The sequence below is a fragment of the Cydia splendana genome, chromosome 19, assembly GCF_910591565.1.
Source record: "Cydia splendana chromosome 19, ilCydSple1.2, whole genome shotgun sequence".
In the NCBI taxonomy this organism is placed as follows: Eukaryota; Metazoa; Arthropoda; class Insecta; order Lepidoptera; family Tortricidae; genus Cydia; species Cydia splendana.
This window is the reverse complement of record NC_085978.1, coordinates 1757035-1780266: the sequence shown is the minus strand read 5'-3', so window position 1 is coordinate 1780266 and position 23232 is coordinate 1757035. Positions and strand designations below refer to the sequence as shown.

At 38.7% G+C, this 23232-nt stretch overlaps 2 protein-coding genes and 1 long non-coding RNA gene across 3 annotated transcripts in view; 2 read left to right on the top strand and 1 right to left on the bottom strand.

Moving 5' to 3' along the window:
• The window catches only part of LOC134799927 (two pore channel protein 1-like), a 53668-nt gene extending 37838 nt beyond the window's left edge, over nucleotides 1–15830 (bottom strand). The window contains exons 1-5 of the mRNA XM_063772365.1: nucleotides 15686–15830; nucleotides 7558–7691; nucleotides 6465–6629; nucleotides 1486–1611; nucleotides 670–850 (exon numbers count right to left, since the gene is read on the bottom strand). Coding sequence (XP_063628435.1) covers nucleotides 670–850; nucleotides 1486–1611; nucleotides 6465–6629; nucleotides 7558–7691; nucleotides 15686–15788 — 709 coding nt within the window. The 5' untranslated portion in view covers nucleotides 15789–15830. The remainder of the gene's footprint in view (nucleotides 1–669; nucleotides 851–1485; nucleotides 1612–6464; nucleotides 6630–7557; nucleotides 7692–15685) is intronic.
• The window catches only part of LOC134799941 (uncharacterized), a 159117-nt gene that overhangs the window by 40120 nt on the left and 95765 nt on the right, over nucleotides 1–23232 (top strand). The window lies entirely within an intron of this gene.
• On the top strand, nucleotides 16014–23204 carry LOC134799905 (large ribosomal subunit protein eL6). Its single transcript, XM_063772342.1, has 6 exons — nucleotides 16014–16121; nucleotides 16491–16644; nucleotides 17002–17153; nucleotides 18317–18488; nucleotides 19124–19309; nucleotides 23019–23204. Exons 2-6 carry the CDS (start codon nucleotides 16498–16500, stop codon nucleotides 23178–23180), a joined length of 819 nt encoding a protein of 272 aa, XP_063628412.1. The 5' UTR covers nucleotides 16014–16121; nucleotides 16491–16497; the 3' UTR covers nucleotides 23181–23204.

The window sequence follows — 23232 nt, the reverse complement described above, 5'->3', positions numbered from 1 at the left end:
TATTTGTTTTACAAGGGGGCAAAGTTGTTGTTTAACCGCTCGTGCTAATATTGATACCCGAGCAAGCGAAAGATTCCAAAATTGAACCACGAGCGTAGCGAGTGGTTCGAAAAATGGAATCTTGAGCGTTGGGAGGGTTTCAAGGCACGAGGGTTAAACAAAATCTGTCCCCGAGTGAAACACAAAATTTTTCACCACACCAACCGAAGCAAATATTAAATGTAAAATATCAAACAAAATCAAACCAAATCAAATCAAATGAATGTTATTAAATATTTATCATCCAAAATCATAATTTAAAAGTCAATTCTACTAGCAAACATAAGAAATCAACTCAAAATTTGCATTTGATTACTTTGCCTCACATGTGAATAAAATGCAACTTTGCTATCAGTTTTTGAAGTGCAAAGTAAGCCTTTCCGAGCTGGTGTGGCGAAAAAATATTTTCTAGTATCAAAACTATAATTCCTACTACACAAAGTGTGACCTGCCCAAGATTTTTTGAATTTCCGGCCAAACATTTGTGTAATATTTCAGTAGCCAGACTCTAGTGATACTATTAAAAATGGCGGATCTGAACCAGCAAATATACATGTACTAGTACTAGCCCTGTACTAGAAATGTTCACGGTTCACGGATCAATGTATTTAGGTACATAAATAAACTTACCTAACATGTCTAAAATAGGCGGCAAACTCTGCAGGATCTGTCTTATGAACCGCCTGACGCCGCCACAGTGCCGCGTGTCAACCAAGAAGATCGGCCGCAGAGCTCTGGTCACTCGGAAGTGAGATGATTGTCTGCACAGCACTACCACTGCTTCCAGGACCATTATTAGTAGGGTTACGCCCTGGAAAAGACAAAAAATGTATAAGAACGCAGAAAAACACAAGTTTCCTCTTCTGTACCTGAAAGTTAAGAATGCAGGAGTAAAATTTTTGGTTTTGGGCTCCTTCCTATCAATCAATCATTGGCCTTTATGTCTATTGCAGACGATTCATGGTGTAAGACATTACACCGCCATGGGACGGAATTAAGGAAACGCAGGGATGCCCAGCACCTGCATTACCCTCTCGGCTTCACTGTCTTATCCCACAGGAAAGGCGAGCCAATACGTGAGGAGACAGGTTCGCAGCAGGAATCTGCCGCTTATATCAGGTCCCTACTCGCACCTTACGTAAACTCCTCCTCCTACTCCTTTAGGATCATCATAAAGGAAAGACCGATAGGACGCCGCCCGGTCGGCCGACCCAGGTATCGATGGGCGGATGTGGTGGACGCTGATCTGCGCGAGCTCCGGATAGAAAACTGGCGAGAAACGGCACAGGACCGGGATCAGTGGCGAGCAGTCGTGTTGGAGGCCGAGACACACTTTGGGTCGCTGCGCCAGAGGAGTAAGTAAGTAAGTAAGTATAAAGGTAAGAAGCGCAAAATAAACGCAAGTGTAAGCGGATCCAGGGTAGGTAATGGGGGACATGACTCTACCTTGATCATGGTCCTCTTGTGTTTGAGGATGGTGCTCCACCCGATCCATTTCAGCTTCAGATGAAGTTCCACGCCGATCACCATCAGCGCCAACAGTTCTATCGTGCCGTGGGCCCATACTGGCAACTGCAAAACAAATTTTAGATTGAAGGTTTTATAACGAGATTTTGAACTCTTTGGCCTCCAAAGAAGTTAACTGGTAAATAAATAAATAAATATTATAGGGACATTCTTACACAAATTGACTAAGTCCCACGGTAAGCTAAAGAAGGCTTGTGTTGTAGGTACTCAGACAACGATATATATAATATATAAATACTTAAATACAAAGATAACATCCATGATTTTATTTTATATTTTGATGTTCGGCTATAATTCTTATTATTATTCTAAAAAACGATCATCATAGTACAAGCTGAAATATATGTATATTTTACCTGTATGAAAATTGTATATTGAGATAAATAAACTAAACTGACTCAGGAACAAATATCTGTGCTCATCACACAAATAAATGCCCTTACCGGGATTCAACCCCAGGACCATCAGCTTCACAGGCAGGGTCGCTAGTTAGTTGGGTATATAGTGACCCACTAGGCCAACCGGTCGTCAAAATGACTGATGCGCGCGGCTACAGCCCAATATAAGCCATCGTGCATCACGATGACGTGCCACGCACGATAAGCATGGCGTTCAAAGGATTAAAGAAACTTTTAATAGTCATTCTTCTACCCTTGGATGTCAAACAAATCTTGGCATAACATAAGCATAACTTCAACCCTGAGCAGGATACGGGTAGTAACTATTTATTAATCTGTGATACGGGACAGCCCCAATAGAATCCTGGGCATTGTTTCAGAAAAGTGGGACAGCCCCCTAATGAGGCACTGGCTTTGTTTGCATGCGCCAGTTCCTTTATGTACCGGGTCATAAAAAAAAAAAAAAAAAAAAATCACTTTATTTCAGACACATGTCCATATAAAAATTATGCTAATCCTAATATAAACTAAGAACTTAAACTAAGAGTTGCTTCAGTCGCCACATGACTAGTCTTATAAAATATTTTATATTAATTTTACAACATAGGTACTATAGGTACTGTCACTTTTTGTTCTCGCTGTGGTGAACGGATGACCAGTAACGAAAAATGGGGCTGTACAGGCTCTCGGAGACGGTCTTAAGTATTCGATTGTCTGAGTTTCTCAATCTCTCCCAGAAACCTGAGAAACCTGCTATCCTACTTCTGATGATGGCGAAGAAGTCGGGCACCCCCGCCTCTGCGAACATGCTCGATGCGCTACAAAACCTGGGTAACCTCAGTAGAATGCGGAAAGCGTCATTGTATTGAACCCGCAGAGTTGAAAATGCTTTTCTACTGAAGTTAACCCAAAGTTGACAGGTATACAAACACTGACAAAATGCTCTGAACAGAGTCACTTTGACATCATTTGTACACCTCGCAAGTTTGCGCGCGAGCATGTTACACCTGATGGACAGAGCCCGCCTTTCTCGTTCCATATCAAGGTCATCTTTTAAGTCACTGCACAAGACGTGTCCAAGGTATTTAAACTTATTCACTACCTGCACCGGTGAGCCATTCAGAACTAGTTTAGGTATCCTGTCCGGACCTCTGCCAGCCCTAAAGACCATCATCTCGGTCTTCTGAACGTTATATTTTAGACCATGAGCCGCCGCATACCGTTCACAGACCGAGAGTAGCGTCTGAAGACCACTGATAGACGGACTCAGCAGCACCATATCGTCCGCATAGCTGAGATTGTTTAGACAAACATCCCCGATATGACAGCCGATCCTGGCGCTGCTCAGCTCGACTATCAGATCATTCACATAGAGGTTAAACAGGTCCGGAGAGGTCAAACCACCCTGACGTACACCGCAGTCTAGTCTATATTCACTAGACGTCGCGTCGCCCCACCTAACGCAGTTAGTTTGGTTCCCGTACCAGTATCTCAACAGCCCGACGATAGGTTTAGGTACCTTAGTGTCGAGCAATTTGTTCCAGAGAATATTATAATTCACCAGATCAAATGCTTTACTTAGGTCCAGGAAACACGCATAAACAGATGTTTCCCGGTCCACGTAGTAATTCACACTGTGTTTTAGGCTTAAAATCGCCGCGTCTGTTGAGAGCCCGGTACGAAAACCAAACTGTGCATCATTGATATCTAAATTACTCACCAGTGCAGGCTGTATAAGTCGCTCCAGAATTTTGCCCAGTATTGTACCCAATGAAATGGGCCTATAATTGCTGGCAGATCCCGTTTTGTTTTTAGCAACTGGCACCACAACGGTCTTCATCATCTCAGGCGGTAAATAGGAATGTTTGACGCACATGCAGTATAACGCACATAATTTGCCATAAATAACATCGCCAGCATACTGCACGTGTTCCAAACTAAGTCCATCATGCCCAGGCGATTTACCCCTTGTCATTTGTGCAACTGCTTTTTTAACATCCTGGGGGGTAAACCGAACTGAGCCTTCCGTTCCCGAGATCACAGTATCCGTTTGCGCCGCCGCAGGCAGCGGGTCGACCTTGAACCTACCAGCAAACATGTCGGCTATGAGCTTGGGCTCCTGCAGACCGTCCACACTAACAGGCAAGCTTTGTTTGGGGTTGAGTTTTTTGATACCGTTCCAGAACTTTACAAAGTTCTTTTCACGTTTACACGTAGCTAGTATGTCCATTTTGACCTTATCTTCGTTGTCTTGACACCACTTAAGGTTATTTTTGAAGGTTTTACGGCTGTTATACATGTTATCAAATACTTCACCCGAAGACGGACGGCCTGCAAGAACCCACGTCTGAAAATGTACCCTGGACATTTGATGACTCTGCTTGACGTGTAGATTCCATCCCGTTACCTTCTTAGCCCTTTTCCGTTCACCACCACGAGACGCAGAAGTAACGGCGGCGGCTGACTGCAAAACAGTTACAATCTGACCATAAAGTTTTTCTATATGTAGTATATGATTATTTGTATTATTACAGAATATTTCCGGATCGTCGAAACAAATATCACAGTTTGAACTATCACTTATGCCTATAAGCTTATTGTAACATATACGCGCGTAATCATTAATATGCGACAGGGACCTTGTACCCCATTTGATATATCTAAGACTGTTATTTTGTTGTCCATTTACGTCTTTATTCATATTTATCGTTAAGCTTAAGTCACATACTATAGCCAGGGGCAGGTGATCCGACCATAGTACGTCCTGTAAGACTGTTACGGAATTGACAGTTCGCCAGGCCGCTTCAGTTGTGAGACAGTGGTCTAGCCACCGCCGGCTCCCGTGCGCCTCGCTATAATACGTATATATGTCCGAGTCAACGCCTAGCGTATTTATGTCTGCACACTGCCAAGTTTGTTCCCTACAAAAACTCATCATTTCTCGCCCAAAACTAGCACTAGGGTGGGCATTAAAGTCGCCTAGCATGTACGCTAATTGCACGTCATTCTCTTCAATTATAGCACTTGGCACTTATTGGCTAAGCAATTCGTATATTCAGGAATGTTTTCAGGAAGGTCTACCGGCATATACACTGTAAATACTAAAAATGTGCACGACGATACTTTCACTCTTATAGCAGCTAGTCTATCACAGGAACAGTCCACAGTCGACACATTGGGAAATATATCCTTCCGCCACATCAACGCCAGGCCGCCGTACGGCCGCCCGCGCAACACGCCAGCAGACGTATCGACAGATGATGTCGCCATGCAGCTGAATCTGTTGTCAATTTCTTGCACATAATTTAACTCATGCGGCATAATCCAAGTCTCTTGCAGAGCAATAATGTCATATGTGTCACATAACTCACGTATATGTTTTACAGACCTCTTGACAGATTTACAATTGAAAGAAACTAATTTAATGTTGTTAGGCGTGCTGTTCATGATAAGGTTTTTTTTTTGAATCAGTTATCGCTGCGCTGTCAGGCCTATTTTTAAAACGTCGGAATTTCACATCCATTGGCCAAAAATCCTTAGACAGAAACGATGGTAATCTACTCCTGGATACGACTACTTTAAAAGAGCTGAAATTAGTGTCCCATTTCGAAACTAATATTTTTACATCAATGCAGGATTGACCCATTTCAGTTATGTACGACTTAATATCTTCCTCTGTCGTTGACTTCCTTAGCCTTGACACATATATTGCATCCAACAAATCAGCTGCTACGATTTTATTACATGTCGTTGCAGTTCCGCATAGATTACGTTTTTTCTGTTTCTTATGAGTCACCGTTATAAACTCATCCTTTTGCATAGGTGCATTAAGGTCCGTATTCGGTTGGCTCGCCTCCTTTGCTTGAACATCTGTACATAGATTAAGTTACTTTTGTTTTATTTAATTTTTTATTTTTTTGTATTTTAATGCATTTTTTAGTTTCTGACGTCTGAAATAAATGATTTTTATTTTTTTATTTTATAACTGCCGTAACTCCGTGACAATGGAAAATCAGTTTGAACTTACATGTGTGAGAAAACGAAACAGATCTCCTCAGGTCTAGACGGATTATAGGCATGATGACAGTAATAAGTAATCAACTTGATAGCTGCTTGTATAAACCTCGAAATCTGGTACAAACAGCGACACCGGTGGACCTTATGGCTTGTGTAATAAGGTTTACGAACGGTCAGTTGACCGTAGTTATGCAGAAAACGACCAACTCAATTTTTTTATCAATGCAGAAAGCGACCAAAGCTACTGAGTTAGGGTGTAAGTCACTTTGACAAAAATAAAAAGTTGGTTGCTTTCTACAGAACTACGGTCAGTTAACAGTGTGGGCAATATTTAGTACCGCAGTCTTCAGTACATACATGCGAGCAGAATTAGTACCAGGGAAGCCAACAGGTCCAGTTCATGGTTCAGGGGCTGTGGACTCGCCGGAGCATATTATTCTGGTCTTTTGAGGGGTGCTACAAGTTGATTGAATGGTAATTTACCTCAAATGCTGGTACCGCAGGGTCTTCAGTAAAAGCGAGCAGGATTAACACCAGGGAAGCCAGCAGATCCAGTCCATGGTACCAAGGATTGTGGACTCGAAGGTAAGCAGGTAGCTCCTCGGGGCTGGACGGATGGGAGTCGAATTTCTCGTTGTTAAGGCCTTCCTGGAACGAGACATGTTAGTTGGTGGTTATATTTTAAACATTAGAAGCAATGATATTGAAAAATCTTTAGGTCCTTCTAAGATTGTATACTTGTAAGACTTATTTCTAAAGCGTTGGTAGCCTATCGGTAAAAAAGGCTTTCAATGCGGAGCCAGTCAGTTCAATCTCCGGCTCGTTAATACCTAGTTTCGTTTCGGAACTTTACGTAATATCATTTGACATTTACCAGTCGCTTTTCGGTGAGGAAACTGACAAATAAGGACTTGGTTTTTGTTTTAGATTAGGTTATTAGGTTGGAAGTTCAGGTAGCTGTCGCTTTTAATTCTTGGGATTAAGTTGCCGAGTGGATCCTATGCTTCCCTAGTGAGCCGTGGTAATAAGCCAGGATACGGGAATTCATAAATACAAACAGAAAAGAGAAAATATTTGCGCTGTACAGTCGCCATCAGATATATCGGAGCGGCCGAGGTGCTCAAAAACATCTGAACACGCACTCTAGCGCCTTTACAATAGAGGCGTGTTCAGATATTTGTGAGCACCTTGGCTGCTCCGATATATGATGGCGATTGTGCAAGGTTTACGACATTTTGAAATTTCTAACTATCCACTTGACCGTCCGACGATAGCATAGTATCCGAAAAAAATATGCTCTTAACCGTCCGCGGGAACCTTACTATCCAAAGGGGTGGAAGAAAGAATTGATTTCAGAGCCATCTAACGGAATATTTCGGCATTATTTCTTAATTCTCTTGATGGGACAACGTAGCCTAATAAAGTAGTTAGCTCTAAAAAAATTTAGATGGCAGTGTAGTCATAATTTTTGTAGAAAGTTGTGAATGCGCTGCGCGGGGCGTGCGTCGCTAAAAAAACCCGGACGGTTGACAGGAAAACAGTCTCGCGGGCCGGACGGTTGAGTGGCTATACATACCTCCAAATAGATGGCGGCCTCATGATAATTCATCTCCCAATGCTCGTCCTCGGACATATGAAGCCCTGTGTGCAGAGAAGAGCGACTGCCCATGTCGAGTGTGCCGTCGCCGCCGCCATCGCCGGTCCGTGTGTCTGGAAACATCGTATTTCTTGCTTAATATTATCACAAAATTTTAAATATAAAACTCCCGATATAGCGCCATCTGTTGAGTTTACAGGAAATCGCAACTGAATCGTCCGATTCGTTTTGGAGATACGTACCTAACCTAATTGGGAACATTCGTCTATAGCTCTATCTATATGCACAAAAACACTAAGCTCTATCTATATGCACAAAAACACTAAGCTCTATCTATATGCACAAAAACACTAAACACCAATCATTCCATCATTTTAAAGTCCATTTTTGAATTAATCGGCATTTAGAACTTTTCGAAATTACCCTAATACACCTTGATCGAACGAGAGAGCGAAGCGAACGAAGTTCTTACATTCAACTTTGAACACGCGGCTGGCTAGCGGCACGTCCCGGTATTTCGATGTTTTTAAGCTGAACTGTCAGAAGATAGTTTGATACTCAATAACTAAAGTAAATTTATTCTAATTTAAATGAAATTGGGTAAACATGTAGTCGAGGGCATTAAATTTTAGTCATTAAATTATGAGCAGGCTCGATCAAGAGGTTATTGAGCTAGAAAAGCTTAGAAGGCCAAAAAGCTGTTTGTGAGGGGGCCGCTATTCTGGTCATTTTATTTGCTAGAAAGTATGGTCGAGTTTGGTATCAAAATGAAAGTGCTCGGCTTAGACTTTTATAATATCGTTTTTAAATTTACCATTTTGAAATATATTAGCAAGATAAAAATAAACATAATATAGGTATTTGACATTTGACAGGAAATATTTCGGCTTACCACAGATACAGTTTATTTTAATTTATATGGTGACTTAAATCTATCGGTTCAGGGCTCCACAGACCTTGCAATAAATCCACGCGATTTTTGATCCAATGCCGCCTATAGTGCGACATAAAATAGTAGAAATTAAATAAAATGGAATTCAAAAATGTCCATACAAAATTGTTGCCATGTGTAAGCATTTTACGTCAAAAATGTGACAGTTACGTAGAAAGTGGCGCCTCCATTTATTAACCGACTTCCAAATCTCAAAAGAAAGGAGGTTATCAATTTGATCGTGAGTTTTTAGGGTTCCGTACCTCAAAAGAAAAAAAACGGAACCCTTATAGGATCACTCGTGCGTTTGTCTGTCTGTCTGTCCGTCTGTCACAGCCCATTTTCTCCAAAAAGTACTGGACCAATTAAGTTAAAATTTGGTACACATATGTAAATTCGTGACCCAAAGACGAATATCTTACGTAAACACATGAATTTTAATCATGGAGGCCACTTTTGGGGGGTAAATGAGTAAATTAAAAAATGTTTATTAAACTATATCGTGTTACATATCAAATTAAAGAGCTCATTTTAAGAATGTCAAATATATATTTTTAGTAATTTTAAAATAAATAGTTTAGAAGTTGTTTAAGAACATAGCCAAAACATTACCATCCTCCCCACCCCTTTATCTCCGAAACTACTGGGTCTAAAATTTTGAAAAAAATATACAAAATAGTTCTTTACCTATAGATGACAGGAAAACCTATTAGAAATGTGCAGTCAAGCGTGAGTCGGACTAATTACTTAGTTTTTGATCTGACCCCTACGGGTTTTTTAAAGGCAATTCATTCGCGTTTCACATATAAAAATACATCTAGCCCCTCCCGCTCAAACCCCCGTACACCGCACCGCACGCGCCGTTAAGTGGGTTAGGTTAGGTTAGAACTGCGAGCCTTACAGAAACGAAATGCTACTAAAAAAGTGGGTTTGGTTAGGTTCGAACTGCAATCCTCACAGAACCGAACTGCTATGATAGAAGTGGGTTCGTTAGGCTAAAACTGCGACCCTTACAGAAACGAAATGCTACCTACTAGAAAAGTGGGTGGTTTTACCTCCTTAGAGGTCGGTTTATTTTTCTTAAAAATTATTTTCTACTATTTTACGTCGCACTATACGAGTAAGTAGGTGCAACAAAATCGCTCTATATAATTTTTGCCAAACCGCGAGTTCTCAGTTCGGGGCGAACTACTAGTTTAAGTATTGTCAGTTTAGTAGGTTAGGTACCTATTTAGTATTTATGCACTTTATGCAATCGCAATGTTACAAAATGCAATAAAAACTTTAAAACCCCTCGCTCAACTCTATTCCCTTATCGTCGGCGGAATGACAGTTGCCTATATCGCGTTCTGGTTTAAGTCACAATACTCATAATCAACAACAGTAACCTTTTCACATTTGGATTAGCGCAGTGGCGGGTTTGTGTGCCCGCGGGCGTAGAGCGGCAAGATATTAGGGATGGCAGTAAGGCGGCAGTCTACAGAATAGATGGGTGCTGAGAAAGGGCGGCCAACACTGCAAATCCGCCACTAGATTAGCGTCTATTAGTACCTATATTAATAAATATAGCCTACCTTGTAATTGAATATGATTCTCTTTATCCATATCGCAGCGATCTACCGGAGTGCTAACCGTGAAGTGCGTATGCGCTTCCGATTGGCACGCTCCGGCGCGCGGCGAACACAGTACAGTAATTACTCAGACAAATGACCTCTAATCGAAATTCGTGTACCTAATATATCTGGTAGACGAATTTCTGCGGTAGTACCATCGACTGTTAACTGTACATCGGTAGACCTTATGCCTTTTGTAATAAGGTCCACCGATGTACAGTTAGGAATGTTGCTGTTTGTACAGTGAGTTGTAAATCCATGGACACCATGCCATTTTACGACGGGACGTTCGGGATGTAGGAACCTAAGTGGCCTCGTAATGTCTCTCGCTTATTCATAAAACTTTACAAGCCTCAATTAGTTAATTTATCGTTTATCCCTTTCTTACAAATACATATCATATTTGTAATAAATATTCATTAATAATACTTAAGTCAACAACAAATTAAGACAAATGATTATTAGCTAATTGGGGCTTGTAGCGTGTTTATTAATGAGACGCCATTAGTTTCCCCTACTTGCTTAGTTCCCGTTCCGATCGTTTTTTCACTGTTATAAAACTGCTAAATATGTTTAAACTGTGCTCTAGCACACGCAGATCGGTAACCTCGAGTTATAGTGAAATCTGTTATTTAAAAAATTCAAAACACATAAGTTAGCCGGCCAATTTATTTTCATTGGTATGGTTTTTTAAAACTTCCTTAACGGTCTTTTAGAGTCACCACTCACCACCAGAAATGAGCGAAGTAACGTAGCGGTGTGTGAGGAAACAAACTACCAATAGAAACGTGCTGTGCACCAATAAGTACTTAGGTACCAAACATCACTCGTGTACAATCATTACTCTTCCGTCTCCAGTTTGAAAGAAAGGGAGGTACTACCACTCTAATTGCGAATAATGGGATAGCAAAATCTATATGACTTTCTCGTATCAGTCTTGGAGTTAGTTGCCCCTGCCAGGACTGCAAGTAGTAACGAAAAATATAAGTTTTTGACTGCCTCCGTAGCCTAGTCGTTAGTAACCCTACCTACAAAGCTAGAGCTCCCGAGGTTGGAATTAGGAATCCAGGCACCCTGGTATTCGTTTGGTTGATGAACTGCATGGGTACGTATATTTGTTCCTCTTTGTATTTAAGTATTTATCTAAATTGAATGTTACCGTCTTCTAATGTCCACAACACAAGGATAGCGCATACTACACGGTTGGAAACGAGGCATCCGAGATCCGACCAATGTGACCTTGCTAGTTTTAGACCGAGTAGGTGGTTTGTGTCATCAAATTGTAAGGATTGCTCTCTGACTAATGTTAGGGTAACAATATATTTATTTAGAGTAACTAAATGTCGCAATATGATTAAAAGAACTCTTCCACCTATCCCTTTTTCACTTCCCCCGCTTACTATGTATACCTGTGCAATATAGTAATGAACATAAATAACTTACTTTTATTTAAGTAAGACTTAAAGAAAAGTCAAAGTGGAAATAAATATACAACTTACTTAAGAAGTAAGAGAACGTCGAATACACTGTGTCAGGAACTGCACTTTTTGACGAATACAAAACTTTATCGAACCTCGTCATTATTTTCAATAAAATCTATAAATAATTTATATTCAATTTAATTATAACACTGTTCACTTTTCCATTGCTGATCTCATAATAAGAGATAACATGTAGCTTCCTTCACTATCTAACGATCTTGACATCGGCAAATGTTTACTTATATAAATATAATACCAACAATCTGCAATCCGACCTCATATTTATTACTCATCAAGTCATCATCATAATCCTTACACGCATTTTACATACATTTATATAGGTACTTAAACAAACGGAAACGAGTATTAACGAACATAAAAATATAGGTGTTCTTTCAGTAAACAAGAAATTGGCGGACGAGCGAAAGAGAGGTGGTTTAGTGATCGAGGCAGGCAATACCTGTCGATCCCCTTTGGTCGAAGAGGCGGCCATTGAATAAAATCCCAGTAAGTTCGTGTTCTTCTGTCACTATCGCTGAGCTTACGCGAGAGCGAGAAGACTGCAAATCCAACACTGGCGACGACTTAAAAAAAACTCCGTTTTCTGAACCTACTGCAACGCAGTTATTTATCAACTTCGTTTTTTTATTTACCCCATTAATATAGCATTACATTACAATAGCTAGCGACAGTTGTAACGAATCGCTTTCAACAATAGCCGTGACGGTGCGAGGTCGCACAATACTGCGAATTTCTGCTTGTTTGTGCTAACTCGATTAGAGTTAACCAAATGAGATTTTAGTTATCTAAAGGCAATGATATTAATATAGAAATAGCACCATACCTTTGGCCTAGTCTCGAGTAGATGGCGATACTTTTTGATATTGAACAAATTTAACACATATCGGTGAAAGAATAAGGTTGAAAGTTAAATGGCGTTCTAAAAGTTTTATTCTTCTGTGGGAAGATGGCAGTAAATCTACTGTGGCTACATAATTTACTTTGACAATCCGTCTCTATTTCAAATTCTCTTTGCTCTGAAGCATTAAGAAATATATTTTTACTAGGTTACTCACATGATTTCAATCGATACCACTTGTCTCTAAAGTAATAATACACTTGGTCTGACAAATTCACTTTAGCCATTGTTTTATTTAGAAATACCTTGACTCACGAATATCGTCACATTTTAAAGTTAATGTCTACTGCAAACTCTGAATCATAAGAGGGAAATTGTACCTCGAGGAAACGCAGGGATCGACAACCTTAGGTTCCATTTTATTTACAAAATTGGAATCAATATTCAATATATCGTCGTCTAGTACCCACAACACAAGTTACACAAGCCTTATTGAGCTTACTGTGGGACTAGGCCGATCTGTGTAAAATTGTCCTATAATATTTATTTATTTATTATTCCTGCACCAAGTAATCGATTTTAGAAAAAAAAGTGAACATAACCGACTTTTTTTTTGTATTTGTCGTATAAGTTTAGCTGATAGCCCAGGTAATTAAGTGATTGATAAGTTGGTAACTTATTCATAAATATCGGTCCAGTAAGTAGTCTTTACTTTAGATCAAAGACATATGTAACTTCGTATAAGATGAATAAAGTCTAAGGAAAAAACGTGCCTCGGAAATCAAGAAAAAGTCATTCTCGGATAGATGGCGCACAGACCTTTAGCCTATGCTCGGCTAGATGGCGTGACGACACCGTTTCATATTTAACAATTTTAACACACAGATATCAGTGAATGAACATGGGTCAAAATTATATAAAAATAATAAAATCATTTATCCATTTTTTTTGATAATTTTATACGTTTTCATTTTGAGTTTTAGTCATGTGTCGATAGATGGCAGTAAATTTACTGTGACTACAAAATTTACTATGACAGGACCCCTCTATACTATATATTCTCTTTGCTTTAGATGCTACTATGGAAAATAGGTATCACACAAAACATCATCATCATCATTGGCCTGTAACATCAATTAGATGGTGGTTGAAACAGCGTCCATATTATGAGTGCGGCACAAATTTACAAATCTATTATTTTACGTATAGACTCCTAAAACCATAACCCTTTCTTTGCTTTGCCATAGTGCACGTAGTCGAGTAAAACATACGTCGTTATAGAAACCAGACAGACTCCGAAAGGCGTAGCGTTCATTTAAACTTAGTTGACGCATTTTACGATGTTTACTGACTAGAATCGACTATTAGGTGACCTCATTAAGTTTCTAGGATATATTTTTATTACAATGTAACTATATGTAGGGGAGACCGAGGTGAGTTGTGACAGAGGAGAGTTGTGACATTGTCGATTTTTTGGAATCTATTAACTAAAAACTAGGTCGCAATAGCGCGCGTTTGTTCGTTCAAGTTGTGAGCTAACAAACGCACACTGTTGCGAGCTCACTGATAGTTATTGGATTCCAAAAAATCGACAATGTCACAACTCTCCTCTGTCACAACTCACCTCGGTCTCCCCTAATCAAATTTTAACGACTACAACACGTTATTAAAACCTTTACTTAATTGGATACATAGATTTTTACTTATTTATTTAATTGCTTTGTTAAGCAAACATCATTGAGGTCCCAAGTATTAAGCATAGAGCCCTCTTATAGTATTTATTACAGTTACAAAATCCAGTCTAAATTCCAAAAAAAGTTTACCATAGGCCATAATGTAATCATTTTAAAATATCCACTCTTGATAAATCCTTTTCCTCTAAAAATTTGAGTGATGTGCACAAATATTTACATAAAACTTAAAAATCAAACATTTTGTTACTCAAGTTTGGACAACGATATTCCAAATAAAACCAAAGGTGCTGGACACCTGTCTGATAATAGATGTCTGCTGCCGCTGATAAGGTTGATAAGAGTGTGGAAATGTGAATGTAGTATAACTGAGATAAAGGAGTAGAATGGCAGTACATGGTGTTTTTTTAAAGTCCGTTAATTTCAAGGGTGCATTCCTGAGCTTGAATTAAGTAACTTTCTAAACCGGTATTCTAATTAATTCCATTTTGGAGATTTTTGATGATTTACTTTTATCTGATAACATATGATAATTAACACATTCGACACCGCGTACCCGACTCTCGGGCACTCGTAAACTTTACTCAGATGCCGGACAACCCGCCCAGCGGGTTGTTTTGTACGCAGATATAGACGACCGGTTTCTGGGGTAGTGCGCCGTTTTTTGCCCGGTTGCGAAAGTGTTAACTCGTAGGGGATGAGCTAATTATCATTTATGTTCAAACTATAGTAATATGATTAGATTATGATGACAATCTGAAGCTACAACTACATATTGATATAATGTATGTTATGTACTTAAATATAATATACTATATGTTATTGTAATGTTAATGTCTGTTCCCATGTTATTGTGAATCCAATTTTGTTAACTGACAGTCACCAGGGATGGTGAGAACAATTGTTTTGAACTACCTACCTAGTCATGGATCATATGTACTACAAAGTGTATCAGTCTACAAGGTACTTAGGTTCTTTGATTTGGATAAAAGGGACTCTAAGCAGTCTAGGTCAGATCTAACTGGATATAATATTAGAGGTCAACAGACACACGCGTAATCGGGGCATTAGCTACCGCTAGCTGCCCCTATTGTAATACTTACAAGGTTATACACTTACTTATGAATTAAAACTGTAATTTACATTATATTTACTACAATTACTACGTTTGTGAGCATGCAAAAAGCGACTACAGCCATGCGAGAGCTTAGCGAAGGATTCTTCAAGAAACTAAACGCCGCAAAAAAGAATTTGGGTCAACTATTGTGCATTGTTTATAATATACATAAGTAAGTGTTTAGACGGCTATGAGTCATAGATTTGCGTCATTATCCATTTAAGGTATTACAGGAACACTTGATCGATCGGAAAGGGTAGCGGTACTGTAGGAAATCTATGAATTAAGGCATAGAATTAGCGTAGAAAATTAAAACAAATGTTAATATGCATAACAAAATGTATTGTAAGTACAAGGAAAGCGTACACGGGTTATGCGGCTACAGTGCATAGTAAAATCTTAGCTTCTGGTTTACTTGTGACGTTCGAGCCGTAATTGTTGATGCTGGTGTTTGCGAAATCGTCACTGAACCTTTTATAGCCGTCGGACGGCGAAGACGGGCTCCTCAAAGAAGCCATTTTTCATCACTAATTTTTTTTTTTCAAATAATTTGACGTTTTAAATAGGGTTGCTAGTAAACTAAAAACTAAAAAAAATATGGCAATGCTTGATCGACCCAATGTTTAGAAAATTATGTATATAAAAATAGACGTGGTTTATATTTCATTACTTTTATAAAATACACTACTTTACTTTACTTTACCCCTTTTTATAAATATTTTAAAAGTTATCCATAGCCAAGAAAAACGAATCGTAAAAACCGACAACTGTCATAAAATAGACATCACTATCATGCCATAGACAAGCATTTTTCTTTCTGTCAAATTCTTTTGCTTGAGCCCGGTTGTAATGTGAGTTGAAATAATATTTTATGAAAAGAAATCCATTTGAATACGATCGAATTCGTATTAATTATTGAACACCGTGTATGATTATAACTCTTAAGGCTAGGTATAAGTGCTATTGTGGCGTATTTTGATTTAAACCTTAAGTTTTTCGACAAAAATGTTAAGTTAAAAATTTGACGTTCACGACCAAAAAGTGCTTCCGCTGTGAATAAACCCTCTCTCCAGTGCTTAAACACTTAATTCAGATCATAATAAGCATCAAACTTAATTGCTTTAAAGTCTCAATTCATGTTGTGTCGTGTCAAAACAATTGTAACCTAAAATTGATTTGAGGTGGTGTGTTGTTATTGAGGTTGGTTTCTGTTTGTGCAGTTAAGTCATGGCTCCACCACAGCCCAAGGCGGCGGCCAAGCCCGCCGCGGCGCCCGCGGGCGGCGTGAAGAAGGCCAAGGTTGGCAAGCCCAGAAATTACGATTTGGGCAATGGAGTTGTAAGATTCTCCAAGTCCAAGATGTACCACAAGAAGGTTCGTACTTTCAATTTCTTGTAATTTTGTAATGCTATTTACATTCAAAATTTTAGTTTTGAATCATTTGTTTTGATCTGTACATTTAACTAAACAATATTCATGAATTTTTTTTACTGCTGTTTTTATAACCTCAAAAGTTTCTCGGTGGATTAGTGCAAGAAAAAAAAAACAAATATTAGCTATGAGAAGATTACTATGATTTACGACTGTAAAAAGCTCTTATTATAGAGAAATTCATCAACTACTGTAACTTTTCAGACTAAAAGTGAAGACCATAGACTGTTTATTTTGTATTTTACTATGTGTAAAGTCAGTTATTTATCTTCTGTTTAAACGTAAAATATATTTTTCCAGGCCCTTTACAAGTTTGTTGGCAAGAAGAACCCTAAAGCCGAGAAGCCCAAGAAGCCTTCCGCGGTGGTGAAGCAGGTCGGTGGTGACAAGAACGGAGGCTCCCGTACTGTGCTGCTCAAGCGCAGGAGGTCTTTCTACCCCACACAGGACAAGTGAGTAACTCTATTATAATTCACTGTAGTTATGCAGAAAACAACCAACTCCATTTTTGTACAATGCAGAGAGTGACCAAATACTGAGTTAGGGTGTAAGGGTGGTATTCCATCTGTCCAATATCTTGATCCAATGTCTTTGGGTCTCACTCTCTCATTAAGCAAAATGTGAGATAAAATACACATTGGACAAAGAAAATGGATAGGTGGAATACCAACCTAAGTCACTTCGACAAAAATACCTTGGTTGCTTTCTACAGAACTACAGTAAATTTGAAGTATATTCCTCATGAACTAAACAAAAAGATTGATAATTTATCAGAAAATAATTGAAGTAAAAGTTATAACATTTAAAAATTATCTACATTTTATAAAGCAAACATGATGGTCCTTGAATGAGTAATCTAAGTTTATATTGCTTCTGTATAGTAGTAGTAGTAGTAAAATACTTTATTGTACAAAAAGAAACATAAAACATGAAAGAACACACATCATTAGTACAAAGGCGAACTTGTCCATTTCAGGGATCTCTTCCAGTTAACCCTTGAGCAATTGAAGGAGAATTGGAGAATGGTAGACATAAAAGCTGTACTAAACGGCATAAAGATAAAATATTTAATATTTTGTTATTTATGCTATAATTCCATGGCATCATAGTATCATTATGGGAACCTATTTGAGTGTGGTTTTCAGTAAACAATGTGATAGATTGACGGTCGTTCATTCATGCTTAAAGTAAGGCTCCCATTGATAATTTTTTACAGGGTAATCACTTAAAACGTGTGTCTAAGGTCCTATTTGACATGTCCAAGTTTTTTACATGAAGCCATGTAAAATATAAAAAAAAATCTTTCACTATTCCCAATAATTGCGCTAAATCGGAAGTCACACTTATATTTGATGGCGTAAACTCGCATGCGCTTGGTAAGTGTCGGGAGTGCACCATATTTAATTGCACGAGTTAAGCTATCCGAGCCGGTTAGTAACGTATTTCTATCTACTTTGTAACCAAACTAGTTTTGTACTTAATGATTACTTATTTATTTTACTTTGTTTGCACGTTAGTCCTAAGATATATTATAAAAATTGTATTCTCAAGTAAGCAAATTTTGTAAATTCGTTTTGAGAATAAAGTTCTTAAACCATATAAAATGTTGTTCCAGGATCCGTACCCGACCCCACCACAAGTCGTTCAGCAAGCACGTGCGGCGCACGCGGCCCAACCTCACCCCCGGCACCGTGTGCATCCTGCTGGCCGGCCGCCACGCCGGCAAGAGGGTCGTGCTCGTCGGAGTCCTGCCCAGCGGCCTGCTGCTGCTCACCGGACCCTTCGCAGTAAGCTACATGACTTATTAAACCTTCCAGAATGGCGAATCTATTCAGATGCGTCCAAACAGCGACTCTCTTTAACTGTACATCGCCTATCACCTTATGCCTTTTTTAAATAAGGTTTACAATTTGTCAGTTAACAGTGTGGGCGATCCAGTAAATTGCCGAGCGTAGCAGCTCAGTTTGTGTAGACGTGACTCAAGAGTCAATAGAGGCAAATGCACGCGCAGTCAGTGGGGCGACACTCCTCCTTTCGGGCATTCTCGGATCCGTTCGGCTCAGCATTCTTCTGAGCAATTATTAGTGTTGGCACAACTTGACATCCCTTTAAGTGCACGACCACAGATAAGATAATAACTTTAATTTTGACAACCCTTAATAACCGAAAGGGATAGTGCTATACATTAGAAAGGGACAGCATGATTTGTCCCTGAATCTCTGTCAAACTTTGGTTTTGTAGGAAGTGTCCTTTCTGTACAGTAGTTATAGCCGGTCAAACAACTTAGTAGAAAAAGGCATGAAATTCAAATTTCCTATGTGATGATAACCCTACGCGACTACATTTTTTAAATTTGCCGCATTTTTATACTGACGGAAATCGCTTGACAGACTTTAGTTACATTTTATTTGTAAATTTCCAGCTGAACTCGTGCCCGCTGCGGCGCATCCCGCAGCGCTACGTGATCGGGACCTCCACCAAGCTGGACCTCAGCTCCTTCAAGCTGCCCGAGCACCTGGACGACGCCTACTTCAAGAAGAACAAGAAGTCCGCCAAGCGCAGCGTCAAGCGCAAGCAGGGGGAGGACATCTTTGCCACCAAGAAAGAGGTTTGCCTGGTTTAATTCTTAGTATTCATACTACTAAAACTGTGTGCTGAAATTGCTTACATTACTAACCCTGGTATAGTTCGTTTTTTTAGCATTAGAAATAAGGTAAACAATCTTCATGTGTCTTTTTATTGAAAAACACGTTTTAAAAATAAGTTACGGCAAAAATGTAACAATTATGAAATGAATCTAATACGATCATTTATACTCTTCTGCTTTCATAAGTAATAGTTATTGATTTTTAAAAAGCGTTTGTTCAATTAAAAGACATTCAAAATCCTTACCTTCTTTCTAATGCTAAAAGAAACGAACTATAACCCTGGTAGTGCTTTCCACGACCAGTGCCCTGTTGTGGAAGTCCCTTTTTGACAGCTTTTGTTAGAAAGAGACTTCCACTTGTATTACAAGTTACAAGCTTTTAATAAACAGGGCACAGCGGCTCTTTGGCAGTGTGGATGTGGGTGTGGGTCTTTAAGTCACCCAAAAATTTAACACTTAGTGCAGTAAGCTAAACTTTGTCCATAAATTTAGTTATAAAATTAATTTCACTGTATTTATGTCTGTTATTTTAACATTTGTAATTTCTTTTGGTGCTTGTGACCATTACAGAGTTGACTATATGTAGTTATACACAGAGCTGGGCACCGTTAATCAAAAAGTTAACTTCGTTAATCGTTAATCCGTTAAATAAAAAGTTAACTTCGTTAAACGTTAAAACGTTACTTTTCAAAAGTTTTAACCGAAGTTAAAGTTAATCGTTAACTCGAAATCGTAAATATACGCAATAAGAAATAAAACTAGGAGAAATAATCATAAATTTTGATTTTTATTAAAGACTAATCTACTAATTTTGACGACCGGTCTGGCCTAGTGGATAGTGACCCTGTCTGCTAAGCCGATGGTCCTGGGTTCGAATCCCAGTAAGGGCATTTATTTGTGTGATGAACACTAATATTTGTTCCTGAGTCATGGTTGTTTTCTATGTATATAAGTATGTATTTATCTATACAAGTATGTATATCGTCGCCTAGTACCCATAGTACAAGCTTTGCTTAGTTTGGGGCTAGGTTTGATCTGTGTAAGATGTCCCCTAATATTTATTTATTATTTATTTATTTATTTAATTAACATGGTAATCATAACTAATTAATAATAGCATAGCCAATAAAAATATCATTCGCTAGCATCTGCCATAAGGTGCATATGCCCCTTCATGAACATGACCATATTAAAATTGTCGTCTGATAGCGACGCCCGTTTTGGAGAAAAAATATCTTTTCCCGCCGAAAACAGGCGTTCCACAGCAGCACTTGATGGTATACTAGTGTTATACTTGAGGCAGCGCGCGGCCTTGGTGTGAGTAGGTACTTAGGTATTAACGATTAACGGACTTAAGAAAAGTTAACGGAAGTTAACAAGTCCGTTACAGGTTTTTAAAGTTAACTTAAAAGTTAATCCGTTACTCGAAAACTTAACTTCGTTAATTAACGATTAACGGATTAACGAGTTAATGCCCAGCTATGGTTATACAGAACATCAATTTTTATGAACCAATTTCACCAAGTTAATTTTGCTTTGACAAAAAAAAGCCAGTCACTTGCTGCAGAACTACGGTCAGTTTCTGGTCCTTTTCACCACACCAGCTGATACAAGGCTCTCTTGATCGTTCAAAAACTAATGAGAAAGTTGCATTTTATCCACATGTGTGGCAAAGTAATAAAATGCAAATATTGAGTTGTTTCATTTATATGTTGACTGGTAGAATCGACTTTTAAAAGATGATTTTTAATGATAAATATTTCATAACATTCATTTTGTATTGATTTGGTTTGATTTAGTTTGAAATTTTACAGTTAGTTTCCTTGGCATGTGTGGTGAAAAAAATTGTTTGACCCTTGTGCCTTGAAACACTCGCAATGCTCAAGATTCTACTTTTCGAACCACTCGCTACGCTCGTGGTTTTGGAGTCTGTCGCTTACTCGGATATCAATATTAGCATGAGATGTTAAACAACAACTTTGCCCCCTTGTAGAGGTTGCGAGGGTTAAACATAATTTGCCCCCGTTTGAAACACAATTTTTCACCACACCAACCCGAAGCAAATATGAAATGTAAAATATCAAACCAACTTAAATCCAAATGAATGTTATTAAATATTTATCATCCAAAATCATGATTTAAAAGTCAATTCTACCAGCAAACATAAGAAAACAACTCAATATTTGCATTTGATTACTTTGCCTCACATGTAAATAAAATGCAACTTTGCTATCAGTTTTTGAAGTGCAAAGTAAGCCTTTCCGAGCTGGTGTGGTGAAAATAACTATTTCTATTTACTAACATTTAGTGCATCACATTAACGGAAACCAGCTTCCTCTAACCAGCATGGACTCTGCCTAATGCTATCCGTTTCTGGCAGTATGGCTCGGTGGAGAGATGGGTTGGCTTCGTGCCCTCTACCGAGCCATATTGCCTGGAAAAACTAGCTGCTACTCTACGGGGGAGGTGGTGCGACGGCGGCGGCGGCATTACATCGACTAACAAGATTTGTAATTAAACGATTACAGGATTTTTAGAAGATTATGAAGATTCGCCTCGTTTTTTTTAACCTTTTGAACGCCAACCGGCGCATCCATTTGCTGTGCCACTGACGCCACGGGGATTTAGTTTTGTGAATAAATAATGCCAACCTAAAAGTGGGGTGTTTTTCAGTAGATTTTCATAAAAAACCGATCGACGTCAAATGCCGTCTTTGGCGTTCAAAAGGTTAAGATTTTAATATTTCTAACCTCTAAAGTAGTGGTAATTAACTCTTTCTTCCGAAGAGCTAGGGTTCCTATGATATCTAATATTGCGGCACAATAATATGTAAACGACACTATAATTTAGTGCATAATAGTTGCTCAGATTTAATTTTGGAGGAAAAAAGATACCACTGCATTTGAAATTATAGAAATTTTAATCTAAAAAAAAAAGTGTCTTTAAGAATAATAGATTATTTTGTCACGAAATATTATTATTTCTTTTTGTTTTAAATTTTGACAGTCTAAACATCCTGTATGGAACGTGTTTGTGTGTATTTTTATAATTTGCTATGTTCAATACTAACTTTTATGCTGATTTGTAAAGTTACCTATGCGAACCACTGCGAACAAAATGTTTCGCTTATGTCTTGTTCTAAGCATGGCAGAGGTTTCGCGACCCCACCTATACATATACCGGAGCTGATATTTTAAATATTAATTTATTTAGTACAAGCGGAAGTTTGAAGGTACATAATTTCAGGTCAAAACATTGTTAGTTTTCATGAGATTTCGTTTTGAATGTAAGGTACAGTCGATATCAAAGATACGTTTACATTATTTGCCTTTTTGCAAAGGATAAGGTGCAAAAATTCGGTCATTTCCAATCAAAAGATATCACTGACAGGTTATACAAGCAAATTTCGTCCTTAGCGACAATGTGGTACCTTTTGCTTGAAAACGTCACAAATGTTATCTTTGATATTGACTGTACTTATTCGACCAGGGGCGATAAAGATAGCCTTAATTTTTTTTTACGTACGACCCCCAGAGGTTTATTGACCCTAGGGCCAAAAGGGGTTTATTCATTTATCGCTGAGAGTTGGACACCTGGTGAACCATTTTTTTTTTTCATTACTTTGGAGGCCCATGATAAGTTGATAACTAACATTTTTTTTCTCTTCCAGAAATACGTTCCATCAGAGCAGCGCAAGAAGGACCAGAAGCTGGTGGACGACGCCGTCGTGAAGGCCATCAGCGCGCGCGCAGACCGTAAAGCTCTTCGCGGGTACCTCAAGTCGGCGTTCGGTCTGCGTTCGTCGCAGTTCCCGCACAGGATGAACTTCTAGGCTAAATAAAAGTCGTTGACAAAATGTGGCCTTTCATTTCTTATGATGACAT